Consider the following 18,609-nt stretch of genomic DNA (forward strand, 5'->3'; position numbering starts at 1 on the left):
TTTTTCTTTTTGCTTATGTGGTGCTGAGGAATCGAACCCAGGGCCTCAGGCATGCAAGGCAAGCGCTCTACCACTGAGCCACCTTCCCAGCCCCAGGTGTTCTCTTTTTTTAAAGCATATTTTGATTATATTTTTGAATTGGCATGCATACATTGGTAATATGAGAGGGTTCCATGTGGTATTTTCACATATGCTCACTGTGTACTTTGAATAAATCCACCTCCTCTTCCATCTTCAAATTCCTCCTCTCAATCCTCCCCTTATTTCTTCCCCTTTTCAAGTACCATTTGGCAGATTTCACTCACTCTCTCTCTCTTTTTCTCTCTCCCTCTCTCTCTCTGTAATGTCATTTGGTCCTCTTTGCTACTCAGTATTCCTTACAGAAATATTTTCTCATCACTAATGAGAAAATAGGAGAAAAATTTAGGAATATACTATTAGCAAATTAATACAAGTAAAAGGGCAATGGTCTAAACTATAGGTCTCTGTGTGTTTAAGGAATTAGGATGATTATTGATTGCTTATTATAATCCACTGCCCAAATCACTCATTATTTCCTTTATTCTTTAATGGTATCAAGTAAAGAAAGTATTATTTTCATTTTAAAAAGGAAGAAATTAAAATTCAGAGATCACACCTATTTGGCCTAACACCACCCAGAATTAAGAAAACAAATATAAAGCCTGTGAATAACTGTAACCTTTGAACTCTACTTCCTTCTTAGCTTTACATTAAGCTGTGCCATTGTTGAGAGGCTGGCTTAAAGTACAATCACCTTTGCTACAGTTCATTGAGGACAACATTTGAGATTATAGTTCTTATGCTGTAGAAATATACTTAATTCTGCCAAATAAAATGCTAGTATAGTTGGGAGAGCATATATAAAGCCTTATAAAGGTCAGACTCAAGTTTCTACATACTGAACTGTGATCAGCACTCAATGGGAGAAATCTTCACGAACTTCACTAAAATACTCCTCACCATGGCCTGGCATCATGCTCTTGTGGGCCTGTCTGCAATAGGCCCAGAGAATTAATAGCCACAAACTTGAAAGACAGGTGTCATATATTACATGGAAAACAGGAAGTTGATCCAATTGAATGGTGTCATAATTTAAAATATTGTTTTGATTGTAAATGTACTGCTTCAATACTCAGTTTTTTAAAAAAAAAGTCAGTTCTTACTGATTCAGGACAGGAATTGATTATAAAATATGCTCCTTTCAAAGTATCTGGAGAATAGAATATAGAAAAGAATATGGTTTTCTATTAAGAATATGGCCCTGAGGGTCTATGGGTCCTGCTTGTAAGGAATCAATCAACCACGTATAGAAAAAGTTTAAAAATGATCCCTATATAAACCATGTTCAGATCATTATTTTCTCTTCTGTTTCCTAAGCAGTAGAGTAAAACAACTATGTACAAAGCATTTATATTATAATAGGTTATTGTAAGTAATCTACACATAGCAAATGTCTGTAGGTTGCCCAGACTGCAGATTCTGTCAGTAGGTTCTCTGAGGAACTTGAGCATCAATGGAGTTTAGTACCTCTAAGGGTCCTGCAAAGACCTGGGGGGACAACTGGACATATGCAACTGTCTAAAGCAGAGATCAGTGGAAAATTTCAAAACAATATGATAATAGGCAGCTCTCAAAGGCATCTGTTTACATGCTCAATTAATGTAACGAAACTCATTTGTTTTGCACGATGTGAAAGTTTTGCAAAAAAACTTATGATTCAGATCAAATCATAACAGAGTAACAGAATGACTTCTCATTTCTACTAGTGCAGGTACTTTACAACCTGAGGCTCTGCTGTCTGGAGAGGCAGCCACGGGAAACCACAGTGGCTTCTGTGGTCTTACTTCTCTCCCATATGGAACAACAAACAGAACCATGACATAGACATTTCAGAACAGAATGAGGTACTCATGAATTTCTAATATTTTATTACAACAGATATAAAACAAATAAAAGTCCCTTACCAGGAAGTTCCAGTTGGCATTGATTTGAGTCACCATACCAGAGAGGAACATGGCCAGGAAGAGGAGGGAGAAGAAAAAGGCTGTCACAGAGACAAACATGACCCATCCTTGTAGCAAAGGTAGAGGGACATTGGAGGAGGCAACCAAAATCCAGACAAGACCTCCAAACAACTGAAAGAAAAAAAACACAAAGAAAGGGGGTAATCAGCTTGTGTAAAATGGCCACCTTTGGTGCCTGGATCAATTTCAGTATTTCTTTTTCTACAGAGATTCCTGTCCACATTCTTAACCATTCTGTTAGATACCATTTCTCTAACATGATGCAAGATACCTTCTTCCCCAAAGGACTGAATCTGACCCTGGACCTGACCTTCCAGTGGGGTTCCCTTTCTCCAAGAGGATATCTGGCATTCAGTAATCACTTTCTTTAAAAAACCCAAACTTTTATTTATTTCTTATTATTGTTAAGTAGTTATACAGAGGAGTTTCAATTCAACATGTCAGTTTCTGAACACAATGCATCTTGAAGCAATCACTTTCTTATTTCTCATAGCCAATCATCATTTTCAGGTTTTTATCATGGCCTACTTGTACAACTCGGTACCATTTTGTACAGAATAAGTTGCACCTGTTGTTCATGACAGCAATGAAAGCTATCATTGCAACCTACGATGTACTGGACATCAGATAGATAGATTGGATAGTTAACACCCAAAATTATAAGTTGAGCACTGTTCTAGGTGCTGGAAATGAAATGGTAATCAAGCAAGCTGCGCTTGGTCACTGCCATCTCAGAACTCAGTTTATTACAGGAAGGGGACAACTGAGAACATGATTAAACAAATGGTGTTTCATAAATGTCACAACTGAGCAATTATTGTGCGCTGCAATTCCACGCAGTTATGTTTAGCATCTAGATACATTCAAGAAACAATAATACCAAGGACAGGGCAGGCGTGAAACAGACGAAGGTGAGAATGATCCAGGGTCAGATCTCAAAGTCTAACCCAGGTGAGGACCACAGATCGGCAGTTGTGAACAACTTGTGCCAAGTGCCAGCAGTGAGAGAGCTGGCTAGGGACTGAGCTGAAGCAGCATGCAGATGAATTTCTGCTGAGAGACTAGGAGGTCATGATTGACTTCAGCAGGAAGTAGGGTGTCAGGCTTACATTTCCCAGTGTTTTGGGCAGGATTGTGAGAATGGACTTGAGAAGAAAGTATACCGAACTGGAGATGACACCAGAGACTGATTACAACGATGTGTATTTATTAGCACTAGGTTGCTGCGAACACAGAGCAGTGGATGGATTTCTGGCGTGGGTAACTTTTTCAGCACTGGGTTTGAATTGAAGGCCTTGAGCTTGCTTGGCTAGGACTCTGCCTCTTGAGTTGTGCTTCTGGTCCTGCTTTTTGCTAGTCATTTTGGAGCTGGAGTCTAGTAGATTCTTCTTCTTGGACTATCTTCAAACCATGATCTTCTATATCTCAGATACATGAGTAGCTAGGATTATAGGTGGAAGTCTCAGCACCCAGAAATTGGGCAACTAGTTATAAGTAGGAGAATACCGAAAGAGAAATAGGGGATAAAGAAAATGGGTTTTCCACTCAAAAAGAAATGTACTTAATTATATAACTGTAACCCTGCTGTACATCATCCTTACAATAAAACAAAAAGAAAATCTATGAATTATGTTGGTTTCCTCTAGGCAACTATAAAAGCAATGCAAAATATGCATCCTTTGCAGGGCATTAAAGGCCTTCAGTTATTCAGTTATTTGTCTTATGTTATGAAGTCCATCACAATTTGTATTATAAAGGAAAAAAATCTACAGCTCAAACATAAAGCTGTTTCACAACTATGTGATCTGCTATTTGCTGTTCCAGAATGCCATTCTTCCTGTGTGTATTTGAGAAGCTCCCACTCATATTTATTCTTGAGCCCATCACCTAAAATAATCTTTCCTGCATGTCGCCTCATGCTCAGGTACCCCTCCTTTCCCCAGCCCCTCTCCCTATTAGGGATTGCTCACACTGATGGGTAAGACATACAGTAATCAAATCTCCCCAGCTTCCATTCAATCTGTACCAATAGACCTTCTTGGCAGCACACTAATTTTTGTTTCCACATCCCAAACCATTTATTAATTGTCAAGTACTCTGCTAGAGTTGGTAACACCAAAACCTCAGCTCTATACTGGCTCTGAAGATGCTTCAGGTAGGCTGGAATATCTCCATCCCCCCCTTTCTCTCTCTGTTTTTCTCTCTCTCCCTCCTTTTTATCTCTCTTCCTCCCCCCTCTCTCTCTCATACACATCCAGCACTATCAAATACATGTTTAGCGAAAATTAGTGTTCACATAACAGTTTGAGCTTATTAAGTATCTATATACTTAATAAAAATCACAAAAATCACTGGAAGCCAAAAATACAAGTTTTAATTAAAGATTTTTTTTTTTTACAAAAAGGCTCAGTCATATAAGTTGCTACTACTTTGTAGAAACATTTTCAGACATAATAAATCATTGCTTGACTGGTAATGTAATGATAATTAAAACATCAGTTTAACAAATTTATAGTTGTAGAAATATCTCAATTTCAACTTTCAAATGAAAAATTAATAATCAACCCAGAAAGTTTTAGAAAATAACTCTGAAGTAATGAATATTAATGCATATTAAAATTTAAAATTATCACTATCAGATATTATTAAAGAAATAAACTTGCTCCTGTTGATAGACTGCATAATTTTTATGCCACTTGATGAATATTTTATGGTAATTACAATGTCATTAATGGATCAGTCTAGGACTGGAGGTAGAAACTTTGAGTAACATATGTAAGGTCCTAAGTTCAATTCTTAACACCACAAAAAGATGCTGTTGTTTTTAACTCTGCCACTACTGATGTACACTGCATTAAATATAGTTTAGGAAATGTTCGTCATTATTTGATATCAAGAACCATTTACTGGGAGCCTATGTGCAAGTCCAACAGGTTATAAAGAATAACTGGGCATGGTTTATCAGGCCAATTAAATAGATAAACACAAATAATTCTCTGGAATGAAACAGCATTTAATAAACCTAGATTATAAATAAAACAGACCAGCCTCAAATCTACTTGGGATTGAAGAAGAACTTTTAGGAAAAAGACAAGAAGGTGCAAAACACCAGAATCAAATGCAGTGAAAACAGGGGAGGGAAAGGGATCTAATGGAATACTTAAATGGGGATGCAGGTTGACCCATTGTGACGATGAGATGTACAAGGCATTGTGTTGAAAATGAACTTTACAATGTAGGGAGGAGAGGGAGGAGGTGGGGAGGGAAGGGAGATAGGGGGAAAACAAAGGAGGAGTTAACAATGCTCCATAGGAAATGTACTCAATACCTTACTCATGTAACTGTAACCCCTCTGTACAGTGTTTTTTTTTTTTTACTATATATCTATATCTATATCGTGTGTGTGTGTGTGTGTGTGTGTGTGTGTGTGTGTGACTCAGCACAGGGTACTCTGCAAGCTTGGGAGCAGAGAGGAGAAATGTAAAGCTGGGAGTGGGGTAGGGCAGGGAGGCAGGAAGGCTGGTGTAAAGTCAGCTTTCAGTACAGACCCATGTTTGGCCAGAGGAGCTTACAACGTACAACAGTCTGGATGAAGTGAAGTGTTCAGTCATACAACTATACCCCTTCCCACACCTCAAAGGCTTGGAAAGGAACTCAGCGCTTACACAAAAACCAATCAAACTCACCTCCTCATTTGTGACAAGGGAAAGAGGAGAGAATGTGTAAACGGCCTTCCCTCTCCATTAAACCAGGGTCCAGTCCTGTCAGAGACTAGCTTTGGATGACAGAAGATGAGCAGAGAAAAGAACGAAACCCATGTTGGAAAGCCATCTTCCTCATTCAAAAACATCACACTAGCTTTCTGAAACAATTATTTCTTTCCTATTCCACAATTTCCTTTTGACAAAGGCTACTTTTCCTCCCAACTTTCCTAACTTGGCTCAAGATTAAAAACTGAGTTTAGGAGAGAAGCAAATACACAGAACATTGATTATGGGTGTGTATAATCAATGTATACATACATAGGTGAATAATATTACACATGTTTATTTATATATAATCAATGTTCTGTGTATTTGCTTCTCTCCAAGCTTTGGAAAGCTTAGATATTTACCAGCCATAGCTATCAGACACCTGTTTAGTATAAGTGACTCTGGAGGGAGTCCTGTTTTAGAGGTGAAAACAGAGATTCAAACTGATTAAAACCGAAGGGAGAACAGTTGATAAAGTGTCATAGCAACAGCAGAGTGCACACACCACAAAGAAAGGCACTCAGAATGCCATTCTTCACCCACATTGCGTCGTCTTGGATCTGAATCCACACTGACTGCTGTCTACCTCTCCTTACATCACTCCCCAGTGTTCTGAAGAGTCTGATAATTATGTACCAAACAGCCAACTACACTTCAATTTGGAATGTCCCATAGGACCTAAGTCAGGGATCAGAACTGCACACCTCCAAATGTGATTTTCCTTCCAAGTAAGGCAAAGGGAAAACCCTCCTAGAAGTAGATACAGGCTTCCTCTGGGATTGTTTTTTCCTTTTCTTCTTGGCCCAACATTAGATAGACGTAGCACATACATCACAGGTACTCAAATATGCATGTTCTGAACTGCAGCTACTAAACTGATACCCATTCCCAAAAGGAGTCTTTTTTTTTAAGTTTAATATATACTTGTCACTTTAGTTTGGCTTCTGTAGATCAGGAAGGAATGCTTTTCCGTATCTCTTCCATGAGAAGACCAGGGGAAGTATTCTTCCACAAATCTCAGCAAGTTGGTGGTGAAGATACATCTATGCCTTCTCCCCACCCCCCTGGAAAATATGCCACTGGGGAGCAAGTAAGGCTTGATATTCAGACTGGACTCTGCCATAGATATCTCAGTTTGTCTCCTACATGAATGGCCTGCTTCGTCTCTCCAGGTATTCCTTTCACAAATACCCCTTTTGCTTTTCAACTGCCACCTATTTCCCAAAGGCCTGCTATTAAACGTATACCCTGACTTCCTAGCTAATACTCTGCAAACCAATGTAACACCTCTGTCTTTTGTATACATACATTATAAAACTGAGTAAACATGTTAATCCCTACTCAGATTTTTTTTCAGTTAATGTTTAGAATGAGACTATAAAGAAGTATGTGAATTTGAAGAGATAAAAGACCATTTTAACACCCCCAGAGAGAAAAATACTATTTAGCTTTTTCTGTGTACAACATACAATTTCCTAATTGTCTTGCCATTTATTACACATTGGAAATTTCAGGGAGAGAAAAAAAAACAGAGGAAAAAAATCCAACAAAACAAAAACCTGGTATGACTTGTAGAGTTTTTTTTAACAGTATGCCAAACGTAACAATGATAACCGAAATATTAGCAAACATTTCTTATGTTACAAGCATTCTTATGCTCCAAGCACTCTTCCAAGGATGTGACAATTTGATACCTATAAATGCTGATAACTAATATAATTCCCACTTTACAGATAAGTTAATTGAGGTACAGAGTCATTAATGACTTTTTCTAAGACACACACTTAAATGTTAGACCTAGGATTTGAGCCTGGTAATAGATTTCCAGAGTTTATGAGTACATATGCATTTTTCTAGAACATAGTCCACAACTTTCATGTCAATCATAATGGGGTTTGTGGTCACTTAAAATTTCAGAATACTTTATCTATGAAGCATTCTTATTTTAATGAATGCTTACTTACTGGGTACCTACTCATAAACTACTATGGTATACAAGTGTTCAAGATGCCCAGAAGTTTCTTACTTTCTATAATTTAGCTTCATTTTTATCCTAAAGGACTTTTTTTTTTTTAAGAACTAGAAACATACTTCAGACAACAGATACTATGTTATAACTGGTGGGTACTTTTTTAAAGGCAAGCCATGGGAGTAGAAGTTCATTCACGATGCAGTGCAGTCCAGAGGGAGCAACACTTTGGAATACTACAGCCCGCCTCCCCAGCAAGGCAATGCTGCTCTCCCTCCCATGTTCTTCTCCATTCTAGCTCCTGCCCGTCATCCTACATCCTGCAAAGAACAGGTCACACTCATTGATGTTTCTGACAAGCAGGCCTCCTTCCATCCTTTTTCCCTTTTTTACTGTCTAACTAGACTTTAGTACCATATCTTCCAGTAAGACTCTCTTGGCTGGATGCCATACTCAGTGCTTACATGTTTACTGATATATGTATCCTTCTTAGCATTTACACACTCTACACTAAAATGGTAAGACTCGCATGCCTTTCACCCATGGATGGAGAGGTCAGAATTGGTGACACTGTCTTAAATGTCTTGGATACCTCAAAACTCCTTGAAATGAATAGAAGCCAATTGGCATGGGTAATGAATGGTTCCACAGCAAATGGAACTGTAACTTGGAATGCTAGGAACACAAGTCTTCTGGAGCCCAGCTGGTTCTCTGGCACATAAAAGTTGCTCAGAAGATGAGTAGTGAAGTAAGAAGTCCCTCTCAGTTTTCAAGTAGTAATTGACACGACTACCTTCCATAGGATCTTAGGAGGTTAGAATGCAGAATCAAGAGTAAGTTGGCATATCTAGCATGCTTCCTTCATTAACAGCACTTTAACACCTTCTTAAGGCCCTGGATTTGTCCGGATAACCTACTATTACAGACACTGCCTTTGGAATTTTGGGGGGGGGGTCAGTTGTAGGGCTTAAACTCTGGGCCTGAGTGCTGTCCCTCAGCTCTTCAGCTCAAGGCTAGCACTTTCCCACTTGAGCCACAGTACCACTTCTGGTCTTCTGGTAGTTTATTAGAGATGAGAGTCTCACAGTCTTTCCTGCCCAGTATGGCTTTGAACCTTGATCCTCAGATCTCAGCCTCCTGAGTAGCTAGGATTACAGGTGTGAGACACCAGTGCCCTGATACCATTGTAATTTTTGACCAAGTTGTCTTCTTTTGTCCTACCCATGCTCTCCTGATCCTGTAAGCCTAGCTTAATAGCTTACATTTGAAATATGTCTCACATATAAGATTATACTTACATCCTCACTATCAGACCCAAACTTTCACCTTTTTTTTTTTTTGCTAGTCCTGGGGCTTGAATTCAGGTCCTTGGCACTGTCCCTGAGCCTCTCTCATGCAAGGCTACAACTTGACCACTTTAGCCCAGCTACACGTCTGGCTTTTTTGGTAGTTTAGTGGAAATAAGAGTCTCATGGACTTTCCTTCCTTGGGCTGTGTTTGAATGCAATCCTCAGATCTCAGCCTCTTCTTACAGGCATGAGCCACTAAGCACTTGGCTTCGTTTCAGTTCTTTAAATACGTGATGCTCATCCTAAAATGGGAGGCACACATCATAAAGAAGAAATGTGTACAGGCTCCTTTATGTTCTTCTTTATATTTTCTCTTGATTTTCATGCTTGTAAGTAATTAATTGTCATGGAGGTTAAAAATATCCCTGCCTTATTTGTCTATGAGCTGTACAAATCCCTCTGTTTATTCTCTTTGCCTCTTTCCTTCTGAAAGTCATTATATAAAATCTGCCTATGAAAAGGCTTGGCCCTCTTTCATGAAATAGGACACATGAGTCAAAGTGTAGCTACCAGGAAGAACGATTACATGTTGACTTGGGTAAGACATAAAGATTGTAACTACTCCAAAGTTACCTTTATCCACTCTAGCCAGTCCTTCTAGAATATTTTCACACACCATTCATGTTGTACCATAAATCATAGAACATTCATTAAGAACTGCATATAGGTAATATCAACCCAGTTCCTGTCCTTTGTCACTGTAGGTCCTTTATTCAGCCATATCTCTGTAGGAATACCGTATCTACTGCCCTTAATATCAGGTATATTTCTTCTGGGCTATATAAACCAAATAAAAATCTCACTTCTTTGACCTTTTCTATTGAGGCTCAACATCAATCTTCCCCTCAACTTGGTTTAAGATTTTCCGAATTTTGTTTCTTTATTTTTCCTATAGGTCTATGAGTCAGAACGACTGTTTGGTAACAAGAAGCTTAGGTGAAGGCATTAATGTATTTTCTCTCATGAAAATTGAAAGGTTGTTTCCATGTAGATGGAGATCTTTAATGAACAGGCCAAGGACAAATCTTATTTATGGGATTAAGATCTACTTTGTGAGAAAAATATATTCATGGAAACCACCCTCTTGCCCACTGCAGGCACACCAGGTCCCTTTGCAATCAAGATCTCACTTTCTGGCCAAGAAAAGAAAACTATATATCAGAACATTTATGTGAGTCTAGCCTCTAAGATTTTAGTTGAAAATATCTTGAAATGCCTTCAGCTGCATGATAGTTACCTTCCTCCTATACAATCTCAACCCCTCACCATTAGCCTTTAACATTCTATTTGTTTGTGTGTGTGGGGGGCAAGGTACATGGTTCAAGTTCTTACCATCCCTCATCTCTAGTAGAGTAATTAGCCACTTAACTGATCTACCTGCTGTTAGCTCTGTGTTTTTCATACAAACTTCACTAAGGATTCCTGAGGCAAAATGCTAACTAGGATTATCCCTGTCCTCCACAGAGGACATCCTCCATCCCCCATCATAGACTCAAAGCTGTGGCTCTCAGTGAACCACAACCTCAACTCTGGCTGTACAGTTTCTTGACTTTTCTGTCACCCCTGCCAGGCATGTCAAGAAGGTCAACAGTCAATCGAAGCTTCCTGCCATGCTCTCTCTGAGGTTTGTACATGCCCTCCTGGAATTGTCCTCCTTTTGTGTGGTTAAGGAACTCTTGCTCATCCTATGTGGCTTCACTCAAATGCTATCTTCTGTACAGCTGTGTCCTGGCTCTCTGTCAGATATTCTGTACCCAGCTTTCCCCTAACATATACAAGAACTTATTTTAGCACTTCATATATGATCATGCATTTCTTTTTTGACTTGATATTCCACCGCACAAATTCTTCTAAGGACAGGAATTACCCTATTTCCAGGGTGTAAAAGTAAACCTGGCTAGGCACCAGTGGTTCAGGCCTGTAATCCTAGCTACCCAGGAAGTTGAGATCTGAGGATCTCCATTCTGAGCTAGCCCAGGTAGGAAAATCTTATCTCTAATTTAGCACCAAAAAAGCCAGAAGTGGAGCTGTGGCTCAAGTGTTAGAGTGCCATCCCTGAGCAAAAAAGCTCAGGGACTGCAACTAGGCCCTGAGTTCAATCCCCAGGACTGGCATGTATGCGCATGTGACACTGACACACACACATACACACACAAACCTGATGCATAGCATATTCTTAATTATGGTGGTATGTTAAAGAAATTAAAACCATTTTGGTACTCAAACACTGGAGTCAGAAGCATGTGAATCTTCTCTCATAAAGATATAAATGAATAGTTTATATGTGTATATGTGGTGGGGGGAGGTAACCTATCTATATAGGTTCCTACACATGATACTGAAATATACTGACTAAAGAATTTTATTCTTTTTGGTGTTTAATCATGTTTCTAGTATTTATTCAAATATATATAGGTAAATTTGCATGTGTATATGTGAATGCCTATTTATCTATAGGTGTGTGGCTGTATATATGAAGGCTGAACCATGTGTTAATCAAGTTCCATCTTAAGAACCACCTGTGGCCACGCCACAATTTTGGAAACACTGTGTAGTTTTACGAGGGAGAAAAGCAGGAAATGACGTATTCAATATTCCCTAGCCACGCCCCTACTCCCTCTCCCACAGTGGTTAGTTCTCAAATCTTGCTGAATTTAATAAATGGGCAGCTTAAAAAAAATACTGTTGCCATCCCATACTAATTAAATCCGAATCTCCGGGGAACCACCTAGAGCCAGCTAAGTCTTCCCCTGTAGATTGAAATGCACAGCCAAGGCTGGCAACCATGGGAGGCTTGTCCAGCCTCTGTAGAGAAGACAGTTCTGTAAACACAAATTCTCCCTGTGCTGGCACACAGGGGATGGTCAGATCCTAGACTCATGGAGGTATCCAGTCCATCCCTGTCATTGTTCTCATGTCCTCGGGCACCTTACCACCCTTAAAACAGATCTCAGACGTATATCATTTCCCAGAGCCATTTTTACTTTACCTCCTTTACCTTTTTCGCACATCAGCCTCCTTGTTAGTTTATAACAGAAGGTTTCGCTGCGAAGCCCAGGCTGACTTCTACTCAAGATCCTCCTGCCTCAGGTGCCTCAGTGCTGGGATTACAGGCATGCCCCAGCACTCCTAGTTTAACTTTTGAGGCACTTTACCCCAGCTAGCTCAATTCACCTTCGAGAATCCTTTCTGATTCTTGAATCATAGTCTACTGTGGCTCTTTAGACATTCTTTACTCCGTTGGTTAAACATGTGAGAGTTTGTCATGCATAGTTCCAAATACTAAGCCCATTTTGAAGACCAATTATTTTAGCCTCTGCCAGTGTATCTGATGTCTTCAAATTCACTCATTTTGACCTTCCATCCAGATTCATATGTCTCCAAGATTTCTTCATCTATGCCCAATTGCCCAGTAGGAATGGGTTTGAGTATTAATGGAAGACTACGCTGATGATCTTGGAGTTTCATTCTCAAACTAACTCATTAATTGTGCTCAAATCATTCAATTCTAATCTCCTCAGATATACCACACTCACAATGTCACAGGTATAAGCCGTTTCTTGGAGCGATAATACAAGAGATGCAAATAGTGATAGCCTATCAGAACTAGGTAAAATGACCCTGGATTCTTAAGTGGAGAATATTGGTATGTGCCAGACGTTTGGATTTGGACCTCAGCTGTACTTACCAGTTCATCCATGCTTCAGAGTAAATGTTAAGTTAGTATTGCAAAGCCAAGCCTTCCGGTTTAGGATAGAAAACACAATCCGTTTCTAAATCTCTTGGTGTTTTACTGAATGGATGTTTCCAAATCACTCACTGAATACCTACTGTGTGCAAGGCATTCTTCAGGGAGCAAAGGTTCTTGATCAACATTGGGATTTCACAATGGCTAACTTTAAAGAGGAGTTTAACTTTAAAGTTTAAAAAGTGAGTCTATTTTGCATGAATATTTTGTAAATTCTGGCACAGGTGGAGTGTAGATATGAGCATGAGATAAACTTCTAAAAGAGGCAGGCAAGCACCTGCCGTCTGCCCAACAGGGATGGAAGAGAAGCCTAGAAAGTAGGAAATCTTTCTGTGAAGATCTTCCTGTTCTAAAGGTGTGTCCCTTCCACAGCTGCACAGCTCACCCAATACCACCCTTTCCTAGTTCTACTCCTATGGACATGGGCTGCTCATCCTGAGCTCTGTGACTGGTGCGCACACTCAAAACAGCCTCTTGCCGCTTTGCAGTCACCATCCAGCTACATAGACAGCCAACTTGCTCTTGTCTTTCTTCAGATTCAAATCTAGGCTAACCTTAACTTAGGGTGGCTTGGGCTCCCTTGGCATAATAGGGCAGAAAATCAATGCCCGCAAGGTGTTCCAGCCCTACAGGTACAAAAGTGAAACCGGAGTGACCCAAATCCAGGTTATGCAAACTCACTGGAGAGGAGACAGGAAAGAGAGATGGCAACTCCAAACCTAGCAAACAAAAATGAGCCTGCTCGCAGCAAAGTCACTGCCTTGCTAATATTTCACTCTCCTTGTCATTCCCAGGGCATGATGCAACGCTGGTTGCCCAATTCATATTTGCACATCCCCACCCCACCCCCCTCTTGTCCATAAATAAGAAGCTTCAAAAGCTTCCAAACTCCAGAAAATTCCCTTTTAAAAAGCTCAAGTGTCTAGCTGGAAGAAAGGAGCCAGGGGCAGGCGGGATGGCCTCACCTCCCCCCCCCCCCGCCCGCTTCCCCCTTCGTGGGTCTTTGCCCGGGTGGTTTGGGATTTGGTTAGGTCAGCTGGGAAGGCAGAAGGTGGAGAGGTGGAGAGAGGCAGGCGCGAGCCTGGCTTCCACCTTTCCCCCACCGCCCTCTCAGCCCTTTGATTAGAAGCTGCCAAGCGCCAGGCGCTCACCTCACCCTTCTTCCAGCCTGCTCCCTGCCTGGCGTTTCCGTTCCCTAAGCCAAAGGGCACTCTGGATGGCAAGGGTGGAGGGGGTGGGGAACCAACCATGCCCAGGTCTCCAGCCTCCTCTTCCTGGTGCCTCCGCCCGGTTCCCTGCCTCCCCCCTGCTCCACACACACACACACACACACACACACACACACACATCTTGGCAGTCTCCTGGTCACCCCAGGGGACGGGGGAGGGGGGGTAACACACCTTTGCACCAACCCCAACAAAATGGCAGGTTAGCAACAGGCCAGCCAGGCCAGGAGCGCCCTGCTTCCTCCAGCCCTGCGCTGCCCCTGGCGAAGCCCCGAAGTCCCCAAAGCCGCTCCCAAGTCCAGTCCTCCCTGCCCCCCCCAAGTCTCCTCCAGGTCCCGCTCCTCGGCGCCCACGGCTCCCCGGGATCGCTCTTTAGGGGTGCTCCCCATAGCCGGCGGCCGAGCAGGTGCGGGCGTAACAGGTGCCAGGCCGGAGGCCCCAGGCGGCGGCGCCCGGGTCGGGAGAGGCACCGGACCCAGGAAAGGTCAGGTCGAAGGGAAGGAGGGGGGCGCACGGGGGGGGTGCCTGGTCCTCGTCCCCCGGCCCCCGGCCACCCCCCGGCACGACCCTCGCCCGGAGCCCCACTTACAATCTCCAGGCAGACGAAGGCGCCCGAGTAGGTGCGCAGGATGTCGGGGCCCGCGGGCAGGGTGACCCGGGGCGACGGGAAGGACACGGCAGGGTTCGGGGGCGGCGGGATCGGCGCTCCACCGGCCGACATGCTGCCGACGCCGTTGCTACGTCTCCGCGCGCCGCTGCCGCCGCCGCCGCCTCCCGGGTTTCGGGCCCGAGGGCGCCCGCGGGGTCCCGGGCGAAGCGCGCGTGCGGGAAGGGGGCGTGGCCGCGTGGCCCGCCCCGTCACGTGGGTCCGGCCAGGTGAGCTGGGGGGGCGGGGGTGGTGGAGGGAACCTCCCATGGCCCTCCCCTCGGCCCTCCCCGGATCATTAGTTCACCTGCTTCAGAATAGCCCGGCCCACCTGTTCCCTCTACCTGTCCACCCCCCCCCCTCCACTTCCTCTCCCAACTTTCCACAGCTGGGTAGGAAGATCTTGACGCTGGGATTCAGAGGCTAGCTGGAGATCACGCGCCCCACTGCAAAGTGGGGTGCGTATGTTAGACTCTTAATAAAAGAAAATGCTGTTGCAAGTTGGGGGTTCAAATGACTGGGCTCACACTTCGGTGGCCTGGGTCTTCTAGCTGCTTTGAGCTCTGTGGTCACCTCTTCCCTGGCGCGATCTACCACATGCATGTAGCAAACACGATATAACGGGGTTCGGTCCCTGGTAAGTGCTCATCATGTGATGGTTGAAATGACGACAACTCTTTTTCAAGCTCTCCCACACGAATCACTGCTCTGTGGACATGCATTTGTAACATAGATGATGTATGTATTCCGCAGAGAAATTGAATCTATGTTGTGTGTGTGTGTGTGATTCGAGCTCAGGGCCTTGTGCTTGTTGGGTTGGTGCACTTGTACTTGAGTCATGCCTCCAGCCTCGCTTTTTGCTAGTTAAAAAGTCAAGGGGACTCTTCTACCTAGATTGGCTTCTGAACACGCTACTATCAGCAATCAGTCTCTTGAGTAGAATTACAGTGTCCAGCTAAGAACTTTTAATTGTTGATTTCACCCTTCAGAAATTTACCTCTTTTCATGGCTATTTAAATATTTAAAGAAGGATTTTACCTTATGATTTAGGTCCATACTTGGATTTGTCTCTGTGTGTCCCCGTGTTATTTTTGGCTTCAGTGTCAATGTTTTATAAAAAGATCTGCTGGAAATAATACACACGTAACACGCACACATACACTTAGTTTGAAAACAAAATTAGCTAATATCAGACATTCTCCAAATTGAATCCTGTTCTTGTCATTCCAGTTTTACCTTTGAGGAACTGTGTTTGCTCTATGCAGTAAAACCTGACTGTCAGCAGGGTTTACCCTGTCTCTTTATTATTTTAATAAGCGAAACTCCTAGGTGTGGTAGTGGCTACAGTATAAAAACCACAAAACAAGGTGTGGAGGAAACTTTTTGTGTAATACCTCCTGTCATATAAACCTGTTGCTCATCACTTTCTGGTGTTTGATGTGTGCTGTTTGATGGGAAATTTTAAGTTTTCTACATTAATATGTTTGGCCAGTCTTTCATCAGACCTGCTAGGCCAAGAATTGTCTTTCTGTTTAATTTTAAGTCTAAAAGTTCTCCACAAACATTTTTTTTTTAAAAACCTGCAAAGGGAGATCAAAGAATTTATTATGAAGATGTTTGGTACCAGGATGTGCTCAAAACATTGTAGTAAATGAACTTGAAATGACCTTGGGGGTTTTTAGAAGTGCTAATGATTCAGCTTTAAATGAATTTATTTTTAAAAATGCCACCAAAGAGAAAATGTGTCACATTACCCTTTTTGTTCTGTGCTCACAGATGCCCTGGATCCCTGTTCATACCTACTTTGTCTCTGCTACCTGCTTTCAGTGATCAGTACAATGAAAAAGACTGACCTGGACATGAACTTTTAACACCTTAACCTTTTACTCTTTTGTCATCCATGACTGTGGCTCACTGAGCTCCAACGTGGAAGATATTCTTCGAACTTCTTTTCTTGGAGTGTTAGATTGGCACTTTCAACCATCTTGCTACACATCTTGCCACTTGCCACCTTTAATGCAATGAAATCACAACTGGATCCACTGTATATACCTAGGAATTTTGTTACTTCAGTTCTCATTGGTGATTTTCCTTTATTCATCTATTTCTCTTTCATGACCAGTTCTTTGATCTCTAGCTGTTTATCCTCTTCCTATTCTCTCATTGGTCCCATTCTAGAATTTTCTGGCTGCCCTATCTAGCTGATTCTTTGAAGAGAACACCTTGATGATGCTTGATTTAGCCCCAAAGGCTGATTTCCATCATGTATTTAACTGTGATCTCACCTTTGTGGCTCCATAGTCTTCAGCCTGAGTTCAGCCCACATGTACATCACTTCTAACTGGTCCTGTCATTGTCCAGAGTTGCTGGACAACACTTAAATCCACTCCTGATCACATTAGTTAGTATTAGTTGGACCTGAAGGATTGCCAGGTGTCATTTTCCTCAATTTCCCTTCCCTTATTTCTCTTCCTTATTTTCATACAGTCTTTGCACCTAACAAAAGCAGACAATATCTTGAACGAATGAAAACAAAGCCAGACCATTCCAATCTGCCTCCTTTCTCTCTTTTTACAAAGGGCTTTCAAACATCTAACCAGTAATACTTGTAATGTTGCCATTCATTCAATTTTCCAGGACAAACACCTGGGTGTTTCCTTTGGTACCACCTTCTTTTGTCACACATCTAACCATCTGCCAGGTTTTGCAGTTCTGCCATTTCCATCCTGGAATACACCCACTTCTCCACTCTGCATCACAAGGTACTGTCCGTGCTCACAACGAATACATTTCCTTGGATTCTGTCTTCTGACATGAAAATGACTTCTAGACCAAACCAACTTCTGTTATTCTTCTACTTGAAACTCACCTAAGACCCCCTTACCTTTCTTAGGTTCAATTCCAAACACCATCGCAGGCATTTAAAGTATTTCTTGGGTGTGACTTCAGATCAGATTTTCCACACTCAGACTCATCAATCCACTTACAGTTTCAGCCCTCTTCAGCTTCTAACCTTTACACATTCTCCTCCCTTTGGTGGGTGATTCATTCTTTTTACTACTTCCATACCCCATAACCTATTTCCTGCCCAATTCCTTTGGTTCAAAGGGCCTGTGCTTTTTATAGCCTATTTCTGCCTATTCAAGATGGCATAGGTCTCCTTCCAGCCTCCGTGTTTCCATTTATGCCTTGCTCTACCAGTCATACCTTATCAAATTGAAGTGATATTTTTATTTATTTCCTGTCTCTTAGTGTTCTGTAACAGGACAGTAAATCTCAAGGTTCAGTAGAAGTAGTAAGAAAGGACAGATATCAAATATGAATGTCAACTGTATATCAGACCACAAGAAGTTTTAAAGTGGGATGATTACAAAATTGTTAGGCAATCTATAACTCCATAAGTTCTGTCAAGAATATGAAAATTTTGGGAATGAGAGCATTGGAAAAGGGGATTGGAGGGAGTGGCGAGGGATTCAGACTTCACTCTCCCTCTCATTGCATGAAGTAGATGAACTTTAGTCACATTACATAATACAAATCCAAGTAACAAGTGAACTCTAATTTCTCTGCTTCACCACTTTCTCACTTCTCTGTCTCTTTCTTTCTTTCTTTCCTTCCTTTTCCCTCCCTCCCTCCCTCCTTCTTTCCCTCCCTCCTTCCTTCCTTCCTTCCTTCCTTCCTTCCTTCCTTCCTTCCTTCCTTTCTTCCTTCCTTCCTTCCTTCCTGCCTTCCTGCCTTCCTGCCTTCCTGCCTTCCTTCCTGCCTTCCTTCCTTTCTTCCTTCCTTCCTCTTCATTACATGTCTCTTTCCACATGCAAAATTCAGCACTATTTCATTTTGTTATTATTTCTCATTTTGAATATTCTTGGGTGGT

General features: G+C 42.0%; 1 protein-coding gene across 1 annotated transcript in view; it reads right to left on the minus strand.

Moving 5' to 3' along the window:
* The window catches only part of Mal2 (mal, T-cell differentiation protein 2), a 30,308-nt gene extending 15,457 nt beyond the window's left edge, over positions 1 to 14,851 (minus strand). The window contains exons 1-2 of the mRNA XM_013032203.1: positions 14,679 to 14,851; positions 1,986 to 2,156 (exon numbers count right to left, since the gene is read on the minus strand). Coding sequence (XP_012887657.1) covers positions 1,986 to 2,156; positions 14,679 to 14,810 — 303 coding nt within the window. The 5' untranslated portion in view covers positions 14,811 to 14,851. The remainder of the gene's footprint in view (positions 1 to 1,985; positions 2,157 to 14,678) is intronic.
* Between the last annotated feature and the right edge of the window lie 3,758 nt (positions 14,852 to 18,609).

This window comes from Dipodomys ordii, unplaced genomic scaffold, assembly GCF_000151885.1.
Source record: "Dipodomys ordii isolate 6190 unplaced genomic scaffold, Dord_2.0 Scaffold151, whole genome shotgun sequence".
NCBI lineage: Eukaryota > Metazoa > Chordata > Mammalia > Rodentia > Heteromyidae > Dipodomys > Dipodomys ordii.